Source organism: Garra rufa, chromosome 2 (assembly GCF_049309525.1).
Source record: "Garra rufa chromosome 2, GarRuf1.0, whole genome shotgun sequence".
Taxonomy (NCBI): Eukaryota; Metazoa; Chordata; class Actinopteri; order Cypriniformes; family Cyprinidae; genus Garra; species Garra rufa.
In genome coordinates this window covers 41,402,059-41,427,986 of record NC_133362.1, presented here as the reverse complement: position 1 = coordinate 41,427,986, position 25,928 = coordinate 41,402,059, and the positions used below count along the sequence as shown (strand labels likewise).

At 40.4% G+C, this 25,928-nt stretch overlaps 1 protein-coding gene across 2 annotated transcripts in view; it reads right to left on the bottom strand.

The window, feature by feature from the left end:
- Positions 1-6,520: 6,520 nt before the first annotated feature.
- The window catches only part of meis1b (Meis homeobox 1 b), a 63,323-nt gene continuing 43,915 nt past the window's right edge, over positions 6,521-25,928 (bottom strand). Inside the window, exons 9-13 of one of the 2 annotated variants that reach the window (XM_073834259.1) lie at positions 23,511-23,587; positions 12,414-12,476; positions 11,394-11,479; positions 10,781-10,874; positions 7,184-7,324 (exon numbers count right to left, since the gene is read on the bottom strand). In XM_073834259.1, coding sequence (XP_073690360.1) covers positions 10,816-10,874; positions 11,394-11,479; positions 12,414-12,476; positions 23,511-23,587 — 285 coding nt within the window. In that variant the 3' untranslated portion in view covers positions 7,184-7,324; positions 10,781-10,815. Of the gene's footprint in view, positions 7,325-10,780; positions 10,875-11,393; positions 11,480-12,413; positions 12,477-23,510; positions 23,588-25,928 lie in introns of both variants that reach the window. The other variant, XM_073834258.1, reaches the window with a different exon arrangement.

Sequence of the window (25,928 nt, the reverse complement as noted above, 5' to 3'; positions counted from 1 at the left end):
TGTTTTTCATTAAGGAAAGTTGTTATTATTCGTAAAAATGTAGCCCATTGTTTATTATTTCCACATATTTGTATAATTAAATCTTTAGTCCCCGATATTTCAATTCACTGATTAATTTTCTAGTTTGACCATAATGTGTATTGTATTCAAACTCAAAAGAAGGCTCTTATAATAGGCTATTGTAATTCAGTACTGTAATATTGAATGGTTCTTTTTGATGTGTCGTGTTTTTGCCAGTCTTGGCTCGTTGTCCATCAGATTCTTGCAGCAAAACTGGCACATCAAAAAGAAACGTTCCCATAGACCGAATTACAGCCTCCGAAAATAAATAAATGAGGAGGCCACTGGCCTCGGGTCAGAGGTTTATCACTCTTCTGCTATGCGAGTGGAATTTGTGACTCTCTGCCTTGTCTCAACTTGCAGCTCACATATTTACCTAAAGCAGTCGTGACCTTTTCACCTTCGGTTCCAAGTCATGTGACACACAGAGATTTTCTACTGTATCAAAAGTTTTTCTTTTAACTCAAGAGGTCTTTGGTTTTATACTTAAATGGAAATTTTCTTCGTTAGAAGATTTATTATTTTACATATATTGCTTTGCATGAAACAATTGCATATTAACACTCATAATGCCCTTTAAATAATTATTTCCAGTAGAATTTTGCCATCGTAATTTTCTCAACAAGGGTATCTACATACTGCGATGAACGCAACGTTATTACTAATCAAGGGATGTAAGATCTAAAATAACACGCATTTATTAGCTATATATAAAGTAAATGGAATGCGTTAAAATAAATAAAGAGTTATTTCCCGTGGGTGCGTGTGCTACTTTCAACACTATATGCCATACGTTTCTGTTTTAGGCTAGATTAATTAATAATTTATGAAATTAATAGCCTAATTATCCTGTGTGTAGTCTATGGCTATTTTTGTGTATTTATCATCGAAAAAGAGGTTGCTATTTATAAAACACCGTATTACTTCACTTCCGTAGGCTAATCGTGCAAAAGTTCTCACAACTTGATAGGTTCTTTTAGTTTTGCTCTGAATGTGTGTTGCGTTTATCTTTCGCCCCTAACAGCAGATGCATCGTACTTCACTGTCTCACCGGGATCAAAGCGACGAGGGAACATAAGTGGTTATTGTAAGCGAAACATAATACCTCATAACATAAAAGAGAGCGGAGAAATGATGCTGCTGAGTGCGTTTTGGCATTCATCGGGACTGTTGGGCAGGTGGGGGTCGGTGAGCTCTCATTAAAGCCTAACACACAACGGCTATTATTGGATCGGATCTCACCAGGTGAAGATGGGAGCCGGGCTGGCGCACCTTTCACTGACATCCGAGGCTGCTTTGCCGGCTCTTGTCCTTCGTAAGCCGCGGCCGTGGTGACCTTGGTAGTGATCGAGGGAGAAAGTGAGAGAGAGCTTCAGAGATACTACGCGATTCTGTTGCACGATGTCCAATTTATGACATAGCAGCGGTCATTCTACTTTACCAATAAATACTTTTGCCATCTAAACAGTCAATAAGTAGCCTATACCATATTCTATATACATTTTACACGAATTAATAATAATATCTGTGTAAATAAAGACAGAATGTAACATTTCCTACAGTTACAGACATACACTATTCCAACATAAGCGTCATTTTATATGCAGGAGCGTCTTGTGGAATATATGTATTCATATCTGAAGACAGCAGCTCTTCTGTGCCATAACAGAGCTAAGAGCTCAAGTTATGCATCAGTAAATAAATAAATATATCGATCGTATATTTTCAGTGATGGTGCCGCAATTCAAAACACAAAACACAGAACATATTCCCAATAGTTTAACAAACAAAACAAAACATATATAACTTATTGCATTTACATTTATTTATTTTTTTACAAGGCATTTGGTGTTCACTGCCTTTTTATTTAAAATTATGAATTGCGTTTTTCGTTAAAATAATTATTTGTTTATTTACTAATTCAGTGTTTTGCTGTCTTTATAGAGATACGATAAGCCATTCTAATTTCTCTTTATGTGTTGCTGCAGCAGTGCTCATGTCCGTCCTACACGGAAACGGGCGCATTTGTTTGATTCGTAGCTTACAAACCCTCCCTCTGGCAGCTGTAACACGATATTATTACTTAATTTGCGTGCTTCGTTTTGCACTCAACTTCTTAGAGCCACCAAAAGCAATTTGTTTAAAAAAAATGTCACTTTGTGTTTTAAAATATTCTTCGGGTGTGTTAGCACAAATAATAAGTTTATTTTCTTGCCTGAAGTTTTTATAAATAGTCTATTTCAAACCGTATTACTTAATTTCATGTTGTGCTGTTTTGCACGCAATGTGTTTTTATTCACGTAAACATGTTAGATTTTTGTCGAATTATGTGATTTAATTGTTCACTATTTTTTATGCTGTTTGCTTTCAGGATATTACAAAAAAACACCTTTCCCATTTAACACACACACACACACACACACACACACACACACACACACACACACACACACACACACACACACACACACACACACACTATATATATATATATATATATATATATATATATATATATATATATATAGGCTATATATATTCTTTAATCGTGGAGTACGAAGCTGTATAATAAGCTCTTACTGAATTGAACGGACAAGAAAGCAATCCTGCATCCTCTGACCCCCGAATGCAGCCCGCTTTCATTGATCACCCCCTTATGAGATAATGCAATTACAAACATCAATAAGGAGCTGCGAGGGGAATCATTACGTGATGACAGTGATAGATGATAGTGCAGAAAATAGCGCGTTTCTCTCCAACAATCCTGGAGCCCAGGGGCTTTCAGGGGTGGGCGAAGTCACCAAGGAAACAGATGACATCCAAAATGGCCCTGCAGTTTTGGACACTCCATCTCTTCTCTCCAGACTTCTCTCTAGTAGTCCACCAGCTGCCACATAACATTATTCTATGTGGTAACACGCCTGAGACGTTAGTGAAACAAAATTGCAGTTTCATACAGACATAATGCATCGGTTTCTCACAATTCTGTTATTGGTCTTTCAATTTTATATAAATCGACCTGTCTGCTTATATCTATTTATTTGGGCTTTTTTCTTTTTTCTTTTTTTTTTTTTTGGTTGGCCTGGCGAGATTGTCGAAATGTGCATTCGTCTTCTAAGTTCTTCAAACTAAAAAATAAAATAAAAGACAAAGCGAAAAAGAACGTGACATAGGATATTTACTTTACATATAAACATATGTAGTAAAAATTAAAACAATAAATAAATAATAAATATTTTAGTTAAACTTACGTAACAATGTTGCTATACATCAAAACACTTTCACTGTTGCAATGACCGCAATTGCATATGTGTTTGCAATTGTTTATATTCTAGCACCTTCCACTAAAATCATATGGTCTGCATTGTCTGTTCTAGACATATGTAAGTGTACATTGAATTTAATGTTGTTGTTGAATAAAATACTTAAAACATTGTGGAAGAATGAAAATGTAGTTGTTTTTGCAGTATTATAATAAAATAAATCAAATAAAATTATAGTAAAATAAATTCAAATCAATCATTGACACAAAAACACACACACTTTTATGGAGTGGACATAACCCTCTCTTAAATATGACCAGTGAATGGAGAGAAGACCACATTTGCATCTGCCACTGCCGGCGTGCTGCGAAGACACATGACCCTTTGTGAAAGTTCTCAAATTGAAGCAAAACTACTTGAATACAGAGTACAGATGACAGAAACATGCAACAGCACAGCCCATGCTGTTCTTTATGGGAGGCAGAAAGTCCTGTTTGGGCACCTCTGTGCTTATGGAACAAATTTCTTTCAGTCATTACTCACAGAGTTCAGTATGTGGTCAAAGCCAGATAAAAGCTTTCTTCTTTCTTCTTAAACAACAGATGGAAAAGGCGTCGTCCTTATATGTCTTTTTACTGCAGATAAATGAAGAAAATCAATAATAATGTTCATTTGCAAAGGTCACGAAACGCTCATTAGAAAACGTACCTACCCAGCGGGAACTAACAGAACAGAACTAACAGGAAAACCGATCTAAACTAATGTTTGGTATGTCTATGCATGATTCCTGATATATTCATTAAATTACATAGATCTGATAAAAGCTGTGCATTAGCAATAGCCTATTTAAAATGCACGCAATGCTTTATTGCACGTGTTATTGTTACATATTAGCATACGCATTAAAAAGTTAATTACAACAGCAACAACAATAAACAACGGTTTCTTAAAAAAGAAAAAAAAAGAGAATGAAATACGGCATAGGATATATATTGTTTATCAATAAAGTAGTAACTGTCTAGGCTATATATAAATTAAGCGTCACATAAACCGTGGCAAAACCACCCCAAAAAAAAACAAACAGTTTTTATATTAGCCAATTTAACATAAAATTTTCAGAAATATATTTTTTAATCATTTTATTAGGCGATTATTTCAGTTCATAATGGATATCTGGGTAAACTTAAAGATATAAAATATACATGCCCCTTAAGGACAGTTTTCCAGATCCCCTAAAGATGGCAGTCAAACATGGGATTTATCTCCGCCTGTGTCTCCAGAGCACCGAATGGCGAACGGTTGAGGAATTCAAATCTGAGGAGCTGAAACGGTGTCATTAAAACGTCGCCTGTGTTCCGCGTTGCTTGAGAGCAAAACATTCAGCGAAGAGAAGGTAATAAAAATACAATGGCGATAGAAAACTGAGGGACGGGTTCAAGAAAGGGAACTTATTGATTTATTATGGGAGTGTAGTTTAGCCTGGCATCACCCATTTTGTTATAAGCTGGGCAAGTTTTTCCAGCATTCCCACAAGAATATACTACATTTCCCTGCCGTGCTCGTATCGAATCCATCGTAAACATACATTTCGATTAGTTGTGTCTGATTTAGAATTATTTAAGCGCTCGGTTTTAGCGGGTAGCTTGGAAACAGTCGTCGTCTGGATAATGCCGTTTCAAGCGCTCTTGACGGAGCCATTGAGTGAGTGAAATAAGGCGTGAGGGGGAACTAATCTTCCCATTTAAGTGTTTGTGGCAATTTTATCTAAATGAATTTTAATGCTAAACGGGGGATAATTCTTCCTTTATCCGTCCCTCCACCTCATCTAACCCCCCGTTTGAGCCTCCTTCGAACGGGCCGCACATTAGCAAACGTACTGGAGAAACTGGAATATGAAGCATTTAGACAAACATCTCAGTCTCCTTGCTACACGACTTTTCCTATATATATGATACATGCTGGTCTTTTTAAAGTTGGACTCACCTTGTGTACTTAGAGCCTCATGTTCAGACCATGTTCACACTTAGTGTTTTCTCGTAACTCACATTGAGTTATTATAATTAATTAGCCTACAACAAACAATTTGTAATTACAGGCAACTCATAAAATAATCACTTCCCGTTCATTTGTGTTACTCAGAATTTAATTACTGTGTGGACATTGCTGAAAGGTGTGACCCAAAGATTTTGGATAGGATAAACCTGTAGATCTAGTTCATAAAAGTATCAAATTATAATCCCTGGCTGAATCTATAGGTGGCTTCTAGACCCATAAAGTTTGATTCAAACACCTACATAAGTTCTAGGTTTATGGTCTTGATCATTTCACAAATTTGAACACCTCCGTGTAATAGTCTGGAGAATTAGATCAGGAGGTTTAATTTTGGATTAATTACTTAGGGCAACAAAAGCATGTAATGCAGGTTATCAAAATTAACAAGAAAACGTAAAGTGAACATTGTCTAATGAATAATAGAACCATTCTTTAGATTATTTATAAGGTATTAAAAAAGTTAAAGTTATCTCGTGTTGGATAGCGATTTAAATTAATCAAAATGTGTTAATCAGAAATGGAGAGTACTGAAATTAAATTACCGGAAATATATTATAGTATTTTGTAAATGACAGTTATTAAAAAAAAAAAAAAAAAAAAAAAGTTTTTTTTATCAGTAAACAGCCTCATAAAATAAACACGTCCTATGTAAAATCAAACCAGGCCTGGAAACCACAAATATATCAAAAATAGTTCCCCCTCTTTTTACACAAAATTTATTCATTTACAATGTATACATAAACTCTTCAAAATTCAAACAAGTGATAGCAACACATTAAACCAATATCCCAAAAAACAGGTTTGCTTAATCAAAAGCATATATGAATCCCAAATCCCATTTATAACTTAAACGCTGAAAGTTTGATGGGTTGGCTTTACACACACACGCGCACATTCACACATACTTGTTCTTCACATTCAGCTTCTCATGCATCCAGTAAATGTAAGTGAAAATAATTTTTCATTGGTTCCAATGATGTGGGGCAGTTCCTTTATGATGTACAAATTGGGAATGCAAAACCTCCTGAAAGGCAGGAGGATGTGGCTCAGACAGGTGGATAGCACTCAAGTTTCTTCCTAAGGCCATGATGGGTCATGGGAAATCCGCCCTCCCGCAAGACAAAAAATGGCCTGGCAAACATGTATTCAATGAATTATTGATTTATTCACATATATTTTTTTCTCGTTTTAACGCAAAGTGATTTATGGAGGAGGCCAAAAGTCTATGGAGATGGCACACACATAGTGTGGAAAGAAAAAAAGTTCACATCCTTTTTTAAAAAAATCTATTAGAAACAACATAATATGCAGAACAATACGATAGCATTTACAATACTTTTTTCCCAGTTCTTATGAAAGTCCAATGCAATTTTACAACAGTATACAGTATCTCCTCATCCCTCCCCTTTAGAGGCTGATATAGTAATAAATTCAATCTTTCTTTCTCTCTCTCTTTTCGTGTCTAAGCAAAGGGCACCTCCTTTTAAAGTGTCCCATAGTATACAGAAATCGGGCTTCTTTCTTGGTCCGAATCTATAGCCAAGATGCAAGCTCCTTAGTCTCTGTATCAAGTCAGTATGTAATCGGTGGTTGGCAAGCCCCAGAAAAACCAATCGCAGCTCCTCGTCTATCCGTAGCAGTCATTTAAGGAATCCGTTTAGTAAATTACTGGGCATGGATGTCCATGAATTGTCCTCCCATGGTAGGGTCTCCTGGATTGAACATAGAGGGGCTAGAGGCTGACATGGGCATGGCAGGGTGAGGTGGTCCTCCGTGCATTAACATCGCTGGGTGGTGGGGGTGTCCAGGGATGTAGGAACGCATGGGAGGGCCGTGCCGCAACTGAGCAGGGTGGTGGGGCATCTGGGAGGCGCCGTAGCCTGGTTGCCCCATAGCCATACCCACCGGGCCACTGTGTGACAGGTAATCCCCTGGCATGCCTTGTAGTCCTGAGGAAGAAAAAAAGAAAGACACAAGATTACTGATGATGCATTTGGAATAGTCAAAAATAACATTATATATATTATATTTTGGAAGGTCATCAAACCAATTGCTTCCTTTGCAAGGAAGGCTTGACTCAATCACAGCACCAGAAAGCATTTGACTCATGTGGTTGTAAGAGATGCCTTAGAGAGAGGTCTGTCCTCTGTAATGAATGGGAATAGACTAGAAGAGGAATCCGTGTAGTGGGAGAGGGTGGCTCTCTAGGGACTAACTCACTGGCCTGAACATAGCACTTTACTGCTGCCTGCACCAGGAATCTGTACTCAGTGCCGTATGCATCAGGTCCGGAGTCCGCCACAGTCATACCCGACTAGTCAACCGGAAGGTTGTCCTTCACTAAGGTCAACCAGAAGGTCGATATGTAGCAGTTATTAGGCTTAATTTGCTAATTTTATATTCATCTCCGGGAAGGCAACGTTGAACTGCGGCCACTGGGTAACTGCGACTGTGATGTGCTTATATCTTAAAGGCACTGACTTTATTATTATAATTTTTTTAATGATTATTTTTACAACAGTTTTTCATCCATGAATCTACTCTCTCCTAACATGTTAATTACATGCTAAAAAAGGTTATACTTTCGAAATTATAGAAATGTGAAGTCTATCACTAAATGGCACATAGGTGGAAATGAAGCACCACGTGTCCACGAGCCAAGTCTTTATGCCAGAGAAAGCCACAACAATGACAAATGAGGTAAAATAAGCCATGCCTTTATTCTACGTTCTCCCCTCACTTATCTCACTTTAAACACAATGAGCAAAGGTCTGTGGCTCGCTCTGAGAGCCCCTCTGAGAAACGCCACCATTGTGCTTAAATTAAAGACGAAAGGTGAAAATTTACAAAGGCCGTCACTTGAGAGGCCTCACCTGGGTGCGTGCACGTGCCACGAGCAGAAAGGCCACTAACCCTGTGACGGCGGCCATACAAAGCAACAAATCAAGCTCAAGTAAAAAAAAAAAACAGGCCTTTTGTTATTGCCCGGGTTGTAGGTCTTTAGGTTTCAGCTTTAGAATGGCATATATAATGGTTGGTGTTTTGCAGTAGCACGTGAAGCGGTAATCTGTATGCCCCTGCAATTATTTACCACTAAAGGCCTGACCCGAGCTTTTGAGGGGTCATCAGCTGTATTTGATTTCAATCCTTGAACATGTTGTTTGGTGAGGAAGGAAAACATCCAGTCTATCAGAAAAGCAATGCTTGGATGTGAAAAGGGCACACGTTGCAAATGCGGTTTTTCACTTAATAAGTCAATCAATACATTGAGTGCCTTGCCTGTCTATTTTCAGAGGTGCCATGGGACCGAATCAACAGGGGATGTTTGACATAGACAATACAGCAGGCAAATCCCCAAAGACCCTTTCCCCCCTTAAAAGTAAAAGTTCAGAGCAGAAAAATGGGTACCTTGACCCTGCAAAAGGTTAACAAACTTCTGCTTAATGAATGGGAGGAATGAAATTTCAGACAAAGGAGTCTCCAGCAGAGCTTACAGCTCACCAAAGCATACCAGCTGCATTCGAGTATGGACGGGGAGGGCGACATTTTTGTCCATATGCCCATAATTAATGCTCTCTGCGCTCGCTATTGTCTTGAAATTAAAATGAAAAAAATGTGGCCACCCTTGGCTAATTTTGTTGAAGAAACACAAAGAACGGTACGGGGGAAATGGTCATAAAACAGTCGTTCCCTCGCTTATCAAAGGCTCGCCCTCTTCTGCTTGAGTAGCTAGGCTTTATCCACGCTGACAGGTGTATTGTTTCGGAGAGCTATAAGCTCTATAATCGTCATGGGCAGAAAGCATAACGCTTTGCTAAGTAGGTTTAATTGGCTTTGGTTTTAAGTAATGTTGCAGTGTGACTGCTTGGAACACCTTAATTTCAGGTCTTGGGACTTCCCAGCAAATAACTGCTTAATCTCGCCTAGAGGAGAATTCCTCAACTAATGAAAATTGCTTATAAAATATAATGAAGCCTTGGTCTCTTAATCAAATAAGATAACGTTTTTTGTAATAACCTATTAATTTAATTGGTCGCGAAGTATAAAACACATCACTTACATTTAATTGACCTAGAAACTATAGTAACAATATTTAAATTAGACAAGCTATAGGAAATTTCAGTGATGAAGCCATAAAGACCAGGCATTCTTCACCATGGCGACATATTTCTGTCACACTCTGCCTCCTTTTCTTTCCTCATTTCCCCCTCTCGCTCGCTCTCTTTTCCCCCTCAGCCCATCTCATCTAAGATTCCACACGCGGCCCAATTACAGAATTCGGCAAGCAAATTGAGGCTGTTTAAAGCAGGTTTCTCTCGTCTCTTCTGGGAACTACGGCAGCTGCTATAAGCAGCCATTTGGACACCGGGAAACACTCTCGGTGTTTGGATACGCACACAAAGCGGGGACGTGACGTTTTAAAGAGCAGAGCTCGCGTTATCAGCCTATGTCTCCTGGTTAAAGACAGTGAAGTAGAGAGTCTCTTTGACAACAGAGGTATTCTGTGCTTGGCTGCATTAATGATCGCTATTTTTGTATACTGAATAAGTCAAATCCATTTGTCACACCGCTTGTGATGGCATATTTAATTTGGATATAGTCAATTAGGCTGGACTAAGCTGTGTACCCTGCTGTGCACACCTCCATTTTGCACTCCTTCATCTCCCCTGCCTTTGCCATTAGTAATCCTATTAGGAAAGACAGACAAGAAAATAGTGGACCAAGTCAGGGTCGATAGAAGCAGCTCCACCTAAAACATTCCACGCAAGACTGACATAATTTCCAAATGTGTGGCTATGTATTTGGCTGCAGGGTGAGAGAGCGATTCTTTGTGCGTTGCCTCGCAGGTTGGTGTATGAATGTAACTCATGCATCAACTGTAGGGAGACAGATTTATGACACTTTGGGGACATGCACTTTTCTCTCCTTGCACTGCTGCAGACTGCTTACATTTTGCCAATCAGTCTGTTGCTATGGTAACACACCCCTCCCCTTCTCCGACCAAAACCCCAATCTCAATCCCCCCACCCTGCATTTGCCTCTTTCCCCACACAGCTATTCCTCCTCCTGCTCTCTCTCTCTCTTTCTCTTTCGCCCACACTCATTTCCCCCTTTTTATATATGACTCTATGCACTGTTTTGTAACATGGCCAAAAATGTTCAGAAGTAAGAAAGGGCAGCACAGATAACACGCGCACACTCACAGACATAAGCACATAAACTCCTGATCAGAGCTTGTCACCCACAAGTACAGGAAATATTAGTATTGGTAAGCACGAAAAAGCAGCGTGTTGTCTGGAGGAAAAGAGACATTTTTTCACCCATTTCGTAAAAAGCAAATCAAATTCATTGCTCAAAACATGTCACAAATTATGGATGCTTGATGACCCTGCTTTTGTACTTACTTCCCCCATTGCTTTGCGATTGGTTAACTAGAAGGTTACATGTAGTGCCACTGTCCCTCCATGCCCATATTCATGCCCATCCCACTCATAGGCCCTAGAAGGAGAGAAAACAATCGAAGAAGAAGATGCCGAAAGATGAGAAAATAAACAGACCACAGCTCAGAGACAGGAGGTCAAGAAACAAAAGCACAATCCCCCATTTATTAAAAGAAAAGAGAAGAACCCCATATGGTACAAATAAGACAATATAAGTAAACAAACAAGTAAATAATGCATTCAAAGGCTAAAGGTTGGAAGGAAGCCTGGCTTTGGATAAATCCTGCAGCTTAAGTGGGGAGGTGGGAGGGGATGAGTGGTTAGCAACAGTGACCAGTTACACAGGGTGGAAGAGGCTTAGATTCAGAGAGAAGAGCACATTCTGGGAAGATGGGTATTAGAAAGCAAAGATCTCAGAAAGGAAACATGAAGGGACAAAGGGGTGTTATGCATTGGACCACACCTGTGCTAGCTAAGGGTCTTAGAATCAGACTGAGAAGGAGGTGGTGAGGAAAAGAAGGAGGGGGCTTGTGGGAAGGTGGGAGATGTCAGGGAAGAAGACACGCCAAGGTCTTACCAGGTGGTCTGATTCCCATGTGTTGTTGGCCGTCCATCACGAAGCCTCCCATGGGTTGACCATCTGGGTTGTAGGGAGCTCCTTGACTTACTGCAGGAGGGCATGGTGAGGGAATGTGGGGGAAATGAACAGTGGTCAATTAGTGCTTTTAATTAAGTTTAAGTCGCAGGAGAAACATCATCTGTTAACATACATGCAGACTTAGGCATTTCACACAGTTTCTTTGGGTTTCATGAGAGATAAAACACTTGACAGAACATGCCCAATGAAGCTTAAGTACTGGAACAAAAGAACTAAGCCTATATTCTATACTACAGGAAACACAAAAAAAGTACCCCCCCCCCCCCCACAAGCTAAATGAGATGTACTTACCGTGAGCTCATGCCGTTGAAAGTGTGTGTGTGTGTGTGTGTGTGTGTGTGTGTGTGTGTGTGTGTGTGTGTGTGTGTGTGTGTGTGTGTGTGTGTGTGTGTGTGTTGGGGGGTTATTTGGTCAAAAACAACAGCTCAACCTCAATGAATGCCTTTGAACTTTACTGAGTCCCTAATGCAACCCTTCCCCCTGAACCCTATTACAGGTAATAAACTTTACAGCAGTCCACAACAAGCCATGCACCAGGGGCACTGTTCACTAACAGGAAGATCTGAGCTGGGAGGCAAACATGGCCACTAAGAAATAAAATATCAAGTTAAAAAAAAGAAAGATTAATATCCTGTGCACTTGGCCAAACAACTCTCCGTTGTTCTCCAGTATAATGAGTTGGATAGAGAGGATCCAGTTGAAGTTATTGTTTCAATACTTTAATCCATCGTAAGGTGTTTGCTCGCTTCTCTTCGTCACTGGGTTATATAGTGCCCAAGTCAGCATGATTAGTGCTTTGGGTTAATTGGATGGATTTTAGTGGTCAATCATTGTTGACATCCAGGCTGGGCTAAGTATTTACCGGCAGGTGGGCCTCCGGGTGCATGGCTTGCAGGGGGCTTTCGCCTGCGGGACTTGAATACAGAAACTATGGGGGACTTGCCTGCTCGGTTGGACTGGTCGATCATGGGCTGCACTATTCTTCTTCTTGCGTTAATGAACCTGTAAAAAAACAAGATGCAACATATGACTGAAAAGTCACTGGAGTTTTTGCTGTCTTTTTCTGTAAACACAGTCACGTCCAAGCCTGCTGCTGTCCAGATCAGCCCAGATAGCTAATCAGAGGGGTAATTGAGGGATTTTTTCTCTAATCCTCTAGTACTCCAGTGGGAGTGTCAGAGAGTTGTTCCATAACACAGAAATGTTCACAAAGCTTATGACTTGTACAAACTTGTGCTAGCTTAATATATATTGCCTACCAAGCGAAGTGCACAATAGCACTTTGAAGAAAGTGGTGTTTTTTTTCTCTATCTATGCAGTTCAAGAGACTCCTTTTCCCTTTTTTTAAAACAACTTTATTTTAAACCACCGAACCATTCAAACCCTGATGCCAGATGTAACTCAGTTGATATGCACCACAGGAATTAATGTGTTTAGGAAATGTTTGCTAACAGAAAAGTGTTGCATTGTCAAAGAACACAAGTACAAGCCATGTTTTCGTTTTCCTTGTGTCTCCCTAGAGGGAGAATAATGAAACTGTGGGTTCAACGAGGAGATTTTCCCCCCGCCAAAAAGAACAAGCTGCTCTGCAATTCTGCATATTGTGCATAGCATTTGTGACAAAAACATATCTGGCCTCTGTAGCTTCTGACCCCCAGCCTCTTTGCACCATACATCGGAGTGCTCTGGCCTTGTTGTGCCTAAATCCCCTCTAGTGACCCTGTGACCCTGGTCACCTCCAGGAGACCATGCTCAGGGGTTCCAACTTGATTTATGTCCTCCTGCTGTTACCACAGTTGGACACTTCCATTTCATCCTTTGAGGGGGGAATTAGTAGACTTTTAAGGAAACAATAGCCCCGCTACTCTTTTCAGGCTGAGAAAAGCAAAGGAGGAGAGCTTGGGGTGGAGGGAGAGAGCAAGTGAAAGAGAGAAAGGGAGAAATAAAGAGAAAGAGCAGAACTAACAGACAAAGAAATGTTCACATAGGCATCTGCTAAACTTCTTCTTTATTAATTATAAAACGGACCGTTCCAACTCTAAATTTTGACTGTTTAAGCCATTGGAAAATTAAAAAGTTTGGATAATTAAATATATTAATATGGATATTATTAATATGTGACCCTGGAACACAAAAACAGTCATAAGAGTCAATAATAAATAATAAATATGCTTTCCACTGATGTATGATTTGTTAGGATAGGACAATATTTGGTGGAGGTACAACAGATACAAAATTTAAAAATCTAGAATCTAAGGGTGCAAAAAATCTAAAAATTTAGAAAATCGCTTTTAAAGTTGTCCAAATTAAGTTCTTAGCAATGCATATTACTAATCAAAAATTAAGTTTTGATATATTATTGATATATTGATATATTTACGGTAGGAAATTTACAAAATATCTTCATGAAACATGGTCTTTACTTAATATCCTAATGAGTTTTGGTATAAAAGAAAAATCGATAATTTTGACTGTATTTTTGGCTATTGCTACAAATATACCCATGCTACCTTAAGGTTGGTTTTGTGGTCCAGGGTCACATATTCTCAATGTAATTATTATTCATAATGGAACTTTTTTACCACAATTAAGAGGATTTTATGCACTTTTCATAATTACCCATGGTAATATTATTGTACTGAATTGTCTCTTGTGGTATTAAGCTTGAATAGAATGTTTTTTGTTCCTTTAAATTTATTTTACCAGAGATTACAACTTTCTCATTTATTTATCACAAATATCACTCTACGACATCACCTTAAAGGCTTTAAAAAAAAAAATAAAGATCAGGGGAGGAATGTACTGACATGGCAGTGCACCATCAAATGAGAGAATGTCTGGAGTTTTATCACCAGCAGTGGGCTGGAGAGCAGGGGGAGTCTCAGACTAGGCATTCCTTTTACTGCCTTCATCTCAGGCTGGGGTCAAAGGGGGGGCAATGTTGTCTATCTGCTGACCTCTGCCGTTTGGATTTTCCTCCCTCGCTCACTCGCTCTCCCTCAGCCTTTTTCCGCTCGCTTTTTTTTCAAATTGTGGAAATGGCTGTTCTTTCTTTCTTTCTTTCTTTTTTTTAAAGGTATCTTAAGCTTCCTCTCTCGTTCCTTCTTATATCTAAGGCCAGATGCGCCAAAAGCTGGAACAAAGGACAAGTGCTACACAATACCAGGCAGGGGGATGGAGAGGTGGTGAGGGTGAGGGAGGGGGTGTAGGAGTGTGAGGAAAAAGAGAAAGAATGGTCATGCTCTGTTCTGTGAGCCAGGCGGACGCCCTGGCGCTGACGGTTAAGAAGGCAATCAAAAGGAGCAGAGAGCCATACGGGCCAGGCTAAAGCTGGAGCCTCCATTAGGAGTAAAAGTTCACCTTTGCGCGACCTCTCCGCGCTATAGGACTGCGTTTATGGCCTGTTCAGTTTCTACTTCCCATAGGCACACAATGACGCCAACTATTCAGCCCAGCTTGGGACAATGGGGGGCTATTTTAAAGCAAAACGCCACTAGTGGCACCTCCAAAGTAGGGTAAAAAGAGGAGGGTTAAAAATACACAGCTTCACTAAAAGGACAAGAAAAAAAGATTGAAATGAGAGTGTTTATGAGCCAAATGAACCTTGATGGAGGTTTGCTTCTTCTCGTTCTGTTAGCGGGCGCGCGTGTGTGTTCGCAATGTTTTGAAGCACTATCGCTCATTCCCGACTTTACTGACAGTCGATCTGATCTCTGTCAGGTCTGCCAGGGCCTCTGCTAATATCCCACTCTCATTACAAACGCACAGGTGTAGCACGAACGGCACGTGAAATGGCCAATTAAAAGCAAGAAATTGTCTTTTTCATCAGCTGCCTTTGTTGCGTGACCAATTAGGGAATAATTTAATAAGCGTTGCTGGAAAGATCCAGATTGAAGATACAAAAGGTTATATTTCAGTATGTCTATCTAAATGCATATGAAGTACGTCATTTTTCTCAGAAATGCCCCCTTCGTTCACTCGTTCCCTTTCCCTCTCAGATGTAAACTGTGTGAGGGGGCGCATGCATGACTACGGAGGACCAAATTCACTCATGAAATCGCATTTCAACACACTCAGCTACATTTACATGTATATTAAAAACCCACAAACAGGCATATCAGTAATACCGATGGAATAGAATGATCTGATGATTCGGATCTGCATCTGTGGCTCTACAGGAATCTCCAGTAAAAATATGCATTAAAAGAAAATATATAAAAGATGATATGGTTTTAAGATAATTATCAGTTAAAATTTCAAAAGCGTGCTTTATCAGTTTAGTCATTGTGCTAACTAAAATAGCTGCAAACTACATGTTCATTATTATGAACACACTGTTTAAGTTGGTGTGCTTTCTAATTTTTGGCCAAGAATTTATCAGTTTAACTAACTAACTTAATGTTAATTCATTCAGAAATACTCAGTTTCATTCATTTTTTTGTGAAAAAATGCTCAGTTTCATTCATTTTTTGTATAAATTAAGTTATACTTGTTCAATTCTAAATTGTATAATTATATGTGACCCTGGACCACAAAACCGGTCTTAAATAGCATGGGTATATTTGTAGAAATAGCAAAAAAATACATTGTATGGGTCAAAATTATACATTTTTCTTTTATGACAAAAATGATTAGGATATTAAGTAAATCATTCATATATTTTGTAAAAAGCCTTGCTAAGAACTTCATTTGGACAAAGTGATATTTTTCAAAATTTTGATTATTTTGCAACCTCAGATTCCAGATTTTCAAATAGTTTTATCTCTGCCAAATATTGTCCTATCCTAACAAACCATCAAAAAAAAAAAAAAAAAAAAAACGCTTATGACTGGTTTTGTGGTCCTCAGTCACATATAGTTATACATTTAAAATTAGATTGCTTTTTTAAAGTAAAAAAGCTACAATGTAGTTTGCTATGTTTTGCTTGTAATGTAAATAGGAGTTTCACAATTTCAAATAATGTGCAGCTTGTATCTTGGCAAACTACATTTTTGAAGTAGCTTCCCCCACACCGGTTAACTTGCTAACTGCTATAATTCAACTAGCTAATCATGCAATAAGACCCCTCTGGTGAAACCAACTTTATTATCAGTATCTGCTCCAGAGATCCATTTACTTAAGTAATTAGTAATTCACATGTTGGCATGCCTCAAGGCAAATTTCATAAATACGAGCATCTCATCTCGTCCTAAAAGTCATAAAAGTCCACCCTGGCTCCTCCTCTCTCCAAGTCAATCTGGGGTCAGTTGCTATGGCCTGCCTGTGCTTAAATAAACTAGTCCAGCTGTTTGCTGCACAAATTCCATTTACACTCTTGCCTCCCCCCGATCCACCCGCTCTCACTCACTCACACACACATACACACACACACATACATACATTTACACACTTCTTTTAATCAGCGCACAGCAACCCAGGCCTGGAGGAGTGGCGTTAACCTGTTCCATTGCTGGAGACAGACGAGGGGGAATGGGGCATGCATAAAGGACCAACTTCCAAACACCCGTTTGCATCTCTCACCTCAGACAATTCCATTCAGCCACATCACACCCCTCTTTCTTCCCTCGCACTGCATATTCCTGCCTTTCTCACCTCTCTTCACGTTCTTAATAACATCGGCCTCCCCCTCGGCCCCTCCGCTACTACTTAGACCGGCCCGTGTTGGTGGAATCCCATAAGAAGAACCCACTCTTCTGGGTCTAGGGAAGCTAAAGATGGATGCGATCTAGTTGTTAGTACAGTGATGTCATTCTTCTTTAGACACTTATAGCTCATCACAGAAACACAGTCATGTGTCTTGACTTACTTTTGCTGTAGTTGCTTACACCAGCTAATACCAAACTTTAATACCAAGCTTCCAGGTTTCTTGCATGCGACTGTGAGATTTGCATAGCTAATGTGTGGGATTCAATCTCACATTTAAATCTAGTCATCATCCAGAAAACTTTGCAGCTTGGCCAGAGATTCGCAGACTTTACTGGGATTACCTGGTCCACTCTAGCATAGCAAAAACAGCTTGCCCAAAGAAAACAGAGTAGATGTAAAGGGGGCTTTTGGGGAAGTCTCAAGTAGGGGCTGGTCTAATCCCTGCTGCATCAGCCCCCCTCCAACAGATGCTGGCCATTACTTCAGCAAACTCACCCCTGGTGCACCCCCACAAGCTCCTCTCACCAAACAAAGTCGAAACCTTTCCATTAACAGAGCTGTGAAGTCCCGTCTAAAGCCGCTTTTAAAGAGTGGGGCCGCCGCCTGGGGGCTGAGGAACACACTTTATAAACACATAGCCGGTCTGTGAGAAAGAGAGAGGGGTGCAGCAGCTACGAGTTGCTCAAAAGAACAACGCAGGAAGAAAGACATACAAAGACTTCAGACCAGAAAACCTCCAGCTTGAGGCGAGAGGAGACCATTGCTGTGATCAACCTCTGTTGCAGCATTCAAACGACCACCGAAAAACAAAGCAGAGCGCAACTGCTGCGAGGTGCTGGACATGCTTCAGAGACGGTTCCCCACTCCTCTGGAGCCGGGGACTATGAGGTCATTCTTGGCATGAGCACGGCCTGCCTGCTCTCCTCTGATTCCCCACCCAGTCCAGAGAGAGCAAGAGAAATAGAGCAATAATACATCAGTGAGGGAGGGCACCATCATATGCCCACTTCACAAACACAACATTGGAACACCCTCCATTCCATGCCGTCGTCTATCTCTGAGGGCTCTTCATGCGGCCTGATGCCGGAGGCAAACGCTTGGGCCAGAGGCCACTGCCTCTCTGTCTGGGCAAACATGCAAACAAACAACCGCACAGTGTTGGGACGTCAACTGGCAGCCTTGTGTGTGGCAGCACATGGCACGTTAGAGAGGAAATGACATCACGGCAGCAGGTTTAATGGGTCCTCCGCCTAGCTGTCACTGTGGTGTAGAGCTCATGCTGGCACCGCTAGTTCTATTGACACACATACAAGACCTTACACATAAGTCCCGACTGGCATAACCACGCACTAAGCAATCAGGTATTTACCTGAGTAAAAAAACTATTTTTACTTTAACAACTGATGGCACAGTAATTTGAATAACCAGTAGAGACCATAAATGAAAGCTAAAGATTTGTGGTCTGACAAGTTCAGTCACTTTTTCTGCTTCAACTTCTCTTACAAAAACTGCTGATATCACATCAGGTATTCTGATATATACACTACCATGGCACTGTTTGATTTCAGCTGACAAAATCTATGTGTCTGACCACTCACAGATAAGATTTGTCCATTAATTCTGTGAAATTAACAGTTCAGAAATTATGCAGTTAACATTTAAAAAAAAAATATGGCGAGGATTATATTTTTCATATTAAATCACTATGTTATACATATAGAATAAATATATGAAGTGTTACTCGCTTTAGCGTACTTATTTTTGTGGTTGTTGTTGGAGGGGTGAAGTTCAGCATGACCTTGCAATCACTGTAATGCTAAAAGCTCATTAGCTAATCAGTGGTCGGCTCGCTAATCAGCGGTCCAATCTGTTCCTAGATTTATAAACATAACCAATATGCTCTAGTGCCGATCCACCCTCCGTCTGTCATGTTCACATTCCCCCACAAAAGAGAGGATAAAAAAAGTGGAGAAAAGAAGAAAAAAATGTAGGCAGTGCCTGGGGCCTGTTGTGATGTAAGACAGAGGGAGAGAAAGAGGGGGGTGCACCCTTGTATGGTTCACAGACTCTGTACGAATGCATGCATACACACACGCACATATCCTACGACAACTTACTGCCAAAGAGCCATCCATGCACATATATCTTCACATATAGAGACACATTCTCTCCGAGACAAAGAAACTATTTTAACTGCGCTGGTCTCGTTTACACACGCACACACATGCACCAGCATACATTACGAACAACTTCACATGACTAAACGCACACACACACACACACACACACACACACACACACACAAACACAGAGAGAACCACTCCAACTTGTCTGCTGTTGACACAACACAGAGATCAGGTCTGAGCAAGTGCTGAAATTCCAGTATGGCAGAATTGTTAGCAAACACTTGAGAACAGACTGAGCCCAACTGTGCAGAAAGGCAAACAATCCTTATATCCATCCAGCTTCATGGAGCTGAGCTCTCCACTATGTCTCCATCTTCGCCTGATGTTGCAGGGGATTTTGAGGGTGTAGGTTGGGCCGCATGCCTGTGTCTTGCTGGTGTAAATATGTCTTTTGTTTGGCGGTTTGACCCCAGGGTGTGTTGGTATTTTGTTGAAAGGCCACGGATATTCACGCTAAAGCACCTTGACAGGAGGGCTGTGTGAAGGCCGCTCCGGGACATGGGCTATGGCTCATCTCACCCAGACCTGCTTGCATCCTTTGGGCCACTGTTGCACTCACTCACACACACACGTACACACATATGCATGCATGAACAGTGAGACTCACACGTATGCACGTATGCTTAGCTTAAGCAGATAATAGTCTGTATACACTACATCCAGAATTATGGATCTTACAAACACTTACTCAGAACCCAGAAGAAGACTTTACTGACCAGATGTTGCTCTGTGATATGATGAACTTAATGGAGCTCCTTGCTATGTTTTATATAAGTATCAATTTGTCGTGGTGTAGGAAAAAACAACTGATACACCACACATTTGTGATTTTGCTTTCGTATAGGTAAAACTGTTGTGTATCACCTCTTCAAGATACCTATTGGGTCAGGGGTCACATTTCCCCCCGAAGCTATAAGAACGTTGCCAGATACACACGAAGAGCACATAGAGCAATCATCCAGAGCTTTTCTTGAACAAGTTTCAACTTCTCTTGACATGGGCGGGCTTGGCTGTCAGAGAAGTGAAGCATGCCAGTCATCCAGTTCTCTCTCTTTATTTTGCTCTCGCTCCTTTTTTCTCTCAGGCGCAGAAACCTGATCCAGGGTGTGTGGACGCTGTTTCTCTAAAGTAGCCCCGCCACACTTCACTCCATGCTTTTAAGACTTTCATAAAAGCCGCCTTATTGACAAAACAATCCATCCCTAAGGTTTAAACAGCATCTTTAAAGGGATTATTAAATTCCGTCAGGAAGGGAAGAACGGGCAACACGTGAAACCCGATGACCCGCCCATTGATTTTACATCACTGATCTTTATGGAGTGTTCTGAGAATGCTTTCTCTTATCGTCAGAGGCTAAAACTTTTCTTGCTCTCTGCATCTTTCCTTTTTCTTATGTTCCCATCGAGGCTTTATTTCAGTGAAAGTTTTGCATTTGTATGTTGAACGTCTGACTGTACCTTTACATCAATATGCGTTTGTACGTAATCCCTATCGAAGCTCTGACATCTCCCTCCAAAAATAGATTCCACAGTCGATCCACATCCCCTCCTTGATGCCACGTTCGCTCGCTGTCTTAGGCTGTCTCTGTGTGCTCATGCGTGTCCGCGTGTGCGTCTGTGCTCATGTGCGCGTAAGGGTGTCCATAAGGGTGTGACTAAGTGTACGTCTATTGCGTATCGTCCAGAATTTCAGACACTCTCAATGCTTGTTGACTAAACAACCCATCCACCCACGTGGGTCGATTGTTAATATTTGGACCCAGATTTGCAGCAGTCCCTCACGTTATGTTAGTGCCAATAATTCATGAGTGATCCGCACCCCGCGCGGCCTTTAGCATTTTTTATTTAATCTTCAGCCCGTGTATTCTCAGAGTCCTCATCAATAATGGACACGTACACGCGTGTTAACAAGTCTATGGAAGCAGGGCTTAAGGAAGCCGTCATTTTTGGTTGATCTCTTGTTTAGCTCCATCTGTTAGCTGTTTGTTTGATGTCACATTGTCGTTTCCACATGTTCGCTCTTAAGTCCTATAATCAAGAGAATTTTTGCTCAGAGATATGACTAAATTATATGGACTTGCATGCTAAGCGAATGAAATCTATATGCTTGCATGCTAGAGTGGAATGCTGGAATTTATCTTGTAAATCTTGCACGGATATTGTATGTTGGGAATAAGCTATATTGGCCCGGTCTGATAAATAGAATCACAGCTAGGGAAATTACCTCTAAGAATCAGCAGGTCAGGAGGTAACATCACCAGGGGTTGCCATGGAGACACCCAATGGTGAGCTTCCTACTACGGGCCTATGAAACGACAGATCCTACTCTCTAACCCCTAATGTGCTGAGCGTCTCTCTCTCCCTCTGTTTTCATACACACTTTCCATGTCATCTGTGCCCTTACACACACATCGGAACACACTGATGCACACAATCTGGGAGAGTGCTGCAAGATCCCAGCATGCAGGGTTTAGCAGCTAATACCGCTTAAATTGACCACCTCTGGCTCATCGCTTACACACTTGCTCAGACAAGTGTCTGCATTCACACAAACACAGGCAACTTCTTCAACAATTCTTCCAACATAGACCAAACTCTGCTACACAATCACTCTGCCCAGTAGCCAAAGTGCTGGGGTAGGACAGAACAGTGTGTGAAGTAATTGCCTATGTGTTCTCTGCTAACTAATGTGGCTGAAAGAATTGATCTCCCATGGGTTGTTGTGAGGTCACAGAAATTGATAACCCCAACAAGATTCCCTTGTGTCCGTCAGCCTGCATCCCGCCGATAGGCACTTTTGTAAATTAATCCTTGTTCTTAGTCACCGGTTGTCTCCAAGGTACCGAACCGAACAATGGTAAGGATTATGTTGTCAGAAATTACATTTTGTGTAATGAGTTTTAATACGTCTCCCATCTCTCGCACTCTCCTAACATCTGGTGTACATAGCAAGGGATTGGTTGTTAATAAGCTTGAGAAGCCGGATGGAATAACAATGTTATGTAATCAGGATCCAAAGGTAGATTGCATTACAGTTAAATGTAGTATGTTTAGCAATACATTTTATAAAAACAATATATATTTTAAGAATATTGTAAATATATAAGACTACCAACGAGTACTATTGTACAGTACTTTCAGATGGGCATTCCATAGCACTTATCCTCAGTATAGCTTCATGAGACTGCACCCATTCTAACAGCCCATTTATACAGTAATTACAACTACCAGGTACAAATGACATGACACTCAAATGAGACAAACCATTTTTTACAATTGCCAACTCAATGTAGTGACAACAGCTAAAAAATGCTTTCAACGTTTGCATACATGTTTTCTCGTTCTATAAAAATGTCACTATGTATGTGATCTAATTTCTTTTGATTTTCTCCTGTAAGTAAAAGTAGTTCAATGGTTTATATTTGGATGATTAGGCTACCTTTGTGAAGTAATTAATAATTTGTATTGTAGGATTTGTAATTTGTATTGGAATGTGTTTTTAAAGTAACTCTGCCATCCCATGCTGTGAGCGCCTACATCAAGGCCGGTTTATTCAGCAAAATGGATTAGGGCATGTAATCAGATCCTTCGCAATATCAATCTCTGACACTTAGGGAACAAGAGCGGAGTGAGTTAGCGAACAGAATTTCATGCAAGGGCCTGGCAAGAAGAAATATGTGGCAAAGGTTGTTCTTTGTGTTCATACATCAAACGTGCCGTCCTGTGTTAGTTTTCACCTCCCCACTCCCTATCTCAGGCCCTTCATTAGACATGGCTAATAACAGTAAGTATGTGTTGATAGCCATCTCTGGTAACAAACGCACCCCTGCGAAGGTGCTTTTAAAACTCTAGAACTTTTAACAGTGGAAACGGCCAAATCAATAGCTGTTTAGGGGGAGACAAAGAGTCCCATGTCACAGCGAGTATGGGGCAGACAGATTTAAGAGAGGATTCAGAGAGGTGCAAGAGTAGGGATTCATATTTGAACGAGCGAACAAAAAATAAAAAAAAGTCGGAAAAATCCTGGCGGCAATATCCCTTTGGGTGAATTGATTTGAAGGGAGATGAGGCGATAAGTGGGAGACAGATGGGAGGGGCGAGCAAAAGCGGGGGGAAGGGGAGTGTATTAATTCAAATCATTAGGAGCCGCTTGCCAGGGGCGAAGCTATTGATTGCATGTAAACACAAAAGTACAATTGACTTACCAGTTGTTCACTTGTAGTATAGTGAGCCCAGTGTCTTGTGCCAGTTGCTTTTTCTGTTCTTCTGAAGGGTAGGGGTGCTGATAAGAGAGAGAGAGAGAGAGAGTGAGAGAGAGAGAGAGAGAGAGAGAGAGAGAGAGAGAGAGAGAGAGAGAGGAAACGGGATGAGAAATATTGTAAATAAATCAATTAATGAGCACATTTGTTAGTGAGAGAAAGGTCTGAGGTACAGAAGGGAGACGTTGCTCACACGTTTGTGCAGAAAAGTGGCAAAGCAGCTGTTAATTAGTGTGAAAAAGTGAGGTGTGTCTCTTTCTTAGAGTCATTAATGGAATATGAAATCGTGTAATTAATGGCAGCGAAAAAGGCAAGCCAATTATAAAGTTAAGTGAAGTGTGGGAACAGAAACAGTAATTAGAGTGCTGTGCTGTGCAACCCCACTGAAATTTATTCTAGTCATCTTGCTGCCATGAATGCATGATAGAGAATGGATATCTAAAGCCTTGTGTGGAATACAGACCACAAATCTGACACATAGCTCTTCCTTTTATAATCGTTGTAAGATTACCATCATTCTAGATGATTAGCCAGTGGATGAACATGGATGATACTAAAGTACTGTGAACAGTTTTCAATACAGTTAAGAACTTGATCTGAGCTGATCCAGCTGTTTAAATAAAGGTGAGGTGAGATTTGCTTGATTTATATTAGCATTGGTGTGAAGTATTGAGCTTGCTAGCTTTGAGTCTAAACAATGTGCTGTTCATGAAAAAGACAAGACGGAGCCTGCGTTGAGGCCCCTGCTGAGCATGTAAAATGGGAGGTACATTGTGCAAAGATGTTTACACCATATTTATACCTAGAGAGAGGGGGAAAAAGAATGAGAGAGAACCCTGTGTTTTAGGCCTTTAAGCACAGCAATAATCCCTTTCCTATTTCTGTGGTACAATATTTTCATATTATGCTTTGTTAACACAATAAGCAAACCTGGACACCTCCAGTCTTTCTGGATGGCTCTGTGTGCTGTTTGTCTCACTGTGCTAACAGATTCAGACCTTCTAAGCCCATTACCAAACCTTGCACAACCTGCTAGGGATTAACAGAAACAGGGGCTTTAACTTGGCTTTGGGTTACAAATCAACCAAATTGACAATAGATTGCTGTTCAACAGACAAGTTAGCAAAATCATTATGGCTAACTGAATGACTAGTCTTCAAACCATAACGCTACCATACTTATGTGATCTAGCATATAGTGTTAAAAAGGAAGACACTGGAAGACCCTTTGAGAGGTATAATAAGAACAAGCCTTCCAAATGAACAAACAGAAATGTAAAAATGGTTGGCGCCATGGGTTGTCTGCTCTTTTTTCGAGCAATAATAAATTGGAATGTCTTTCATGTTGCTGAATGCATGTTTATTTACTAGTACTGCCAGAGAAAGCGAGCTGTTTTCCTGTCGCTCTGTCATTTTCATGTGATCCAATTGTAGGTAATTGGAACAAACTGTGGATAATTTCATGCAGAAAGTTATAATTGTAGTGTCGCCTCCAGCCATTTCTAAATAGATTTTATTTATTTATTTTTATTTATTTATTTATTTATTTTTGGCCTTATCATATGTTTCAAGTGTCCACCATTGTAAACCACAATGATGAGGTTTGTATGAAACCAGGGCCAGGACTGGAAATGTGAGAAAACAACATTCCAGTCTTTCTCACTGTCATCTGATCAGTGATAATCACTGATAGCAGGCCTTTGAGCATTAAAATGTAATGGCAACTATAAAATCAATGTATAACTCCAAAATCAGATTTTGGATCCAAATCATCCCTGCCCTGTTTTGCAGTTGTACTTTACAAATGAACTCATTGCACTGAGTGTGGTAATAATGGCTAGTCAGCCCTGTAGTGAAGTGAACATGTCTGGACAAAAGGATCAGAGGCTTCATGACTTTTAGGAGGAAAGCTGTGCCAAAGGCTATGTGATAGCACAAACACTGACTGTTTTGCTGCCGGCCCATAAAGAATGACTCCAGCTCTGGGCCGCTGCAATCCCATGTATGAGAAAACCGGGGCCGGATAAGATTCACACATCCTTGTGTGCCGTTCACTACCTCTCCTACACCAAAAGCTTTTATGAACAGCAGGTTCAATTCCAGCTTGGTTTTACTGAGACAACATGATTTGGAAAGAAGAAATTCTCTTTTCGCCAGACCATTTGCATACAAGATTCTTTTGCAGCCTGCTGTTTTGAAACTGTCTCTTGTACAGCTATGTTTTGTCAGTGACCATTGCATGGTCTAAACTTGTAAAGGCAGGGGTAACTAAGAGAGTCATTCACACTAAACTTCAAATATCTTAGGAACATTGATGAAGTATAGAATGAATGCATTGTACTGGGTTCACTTTTAAGAAAAGAAG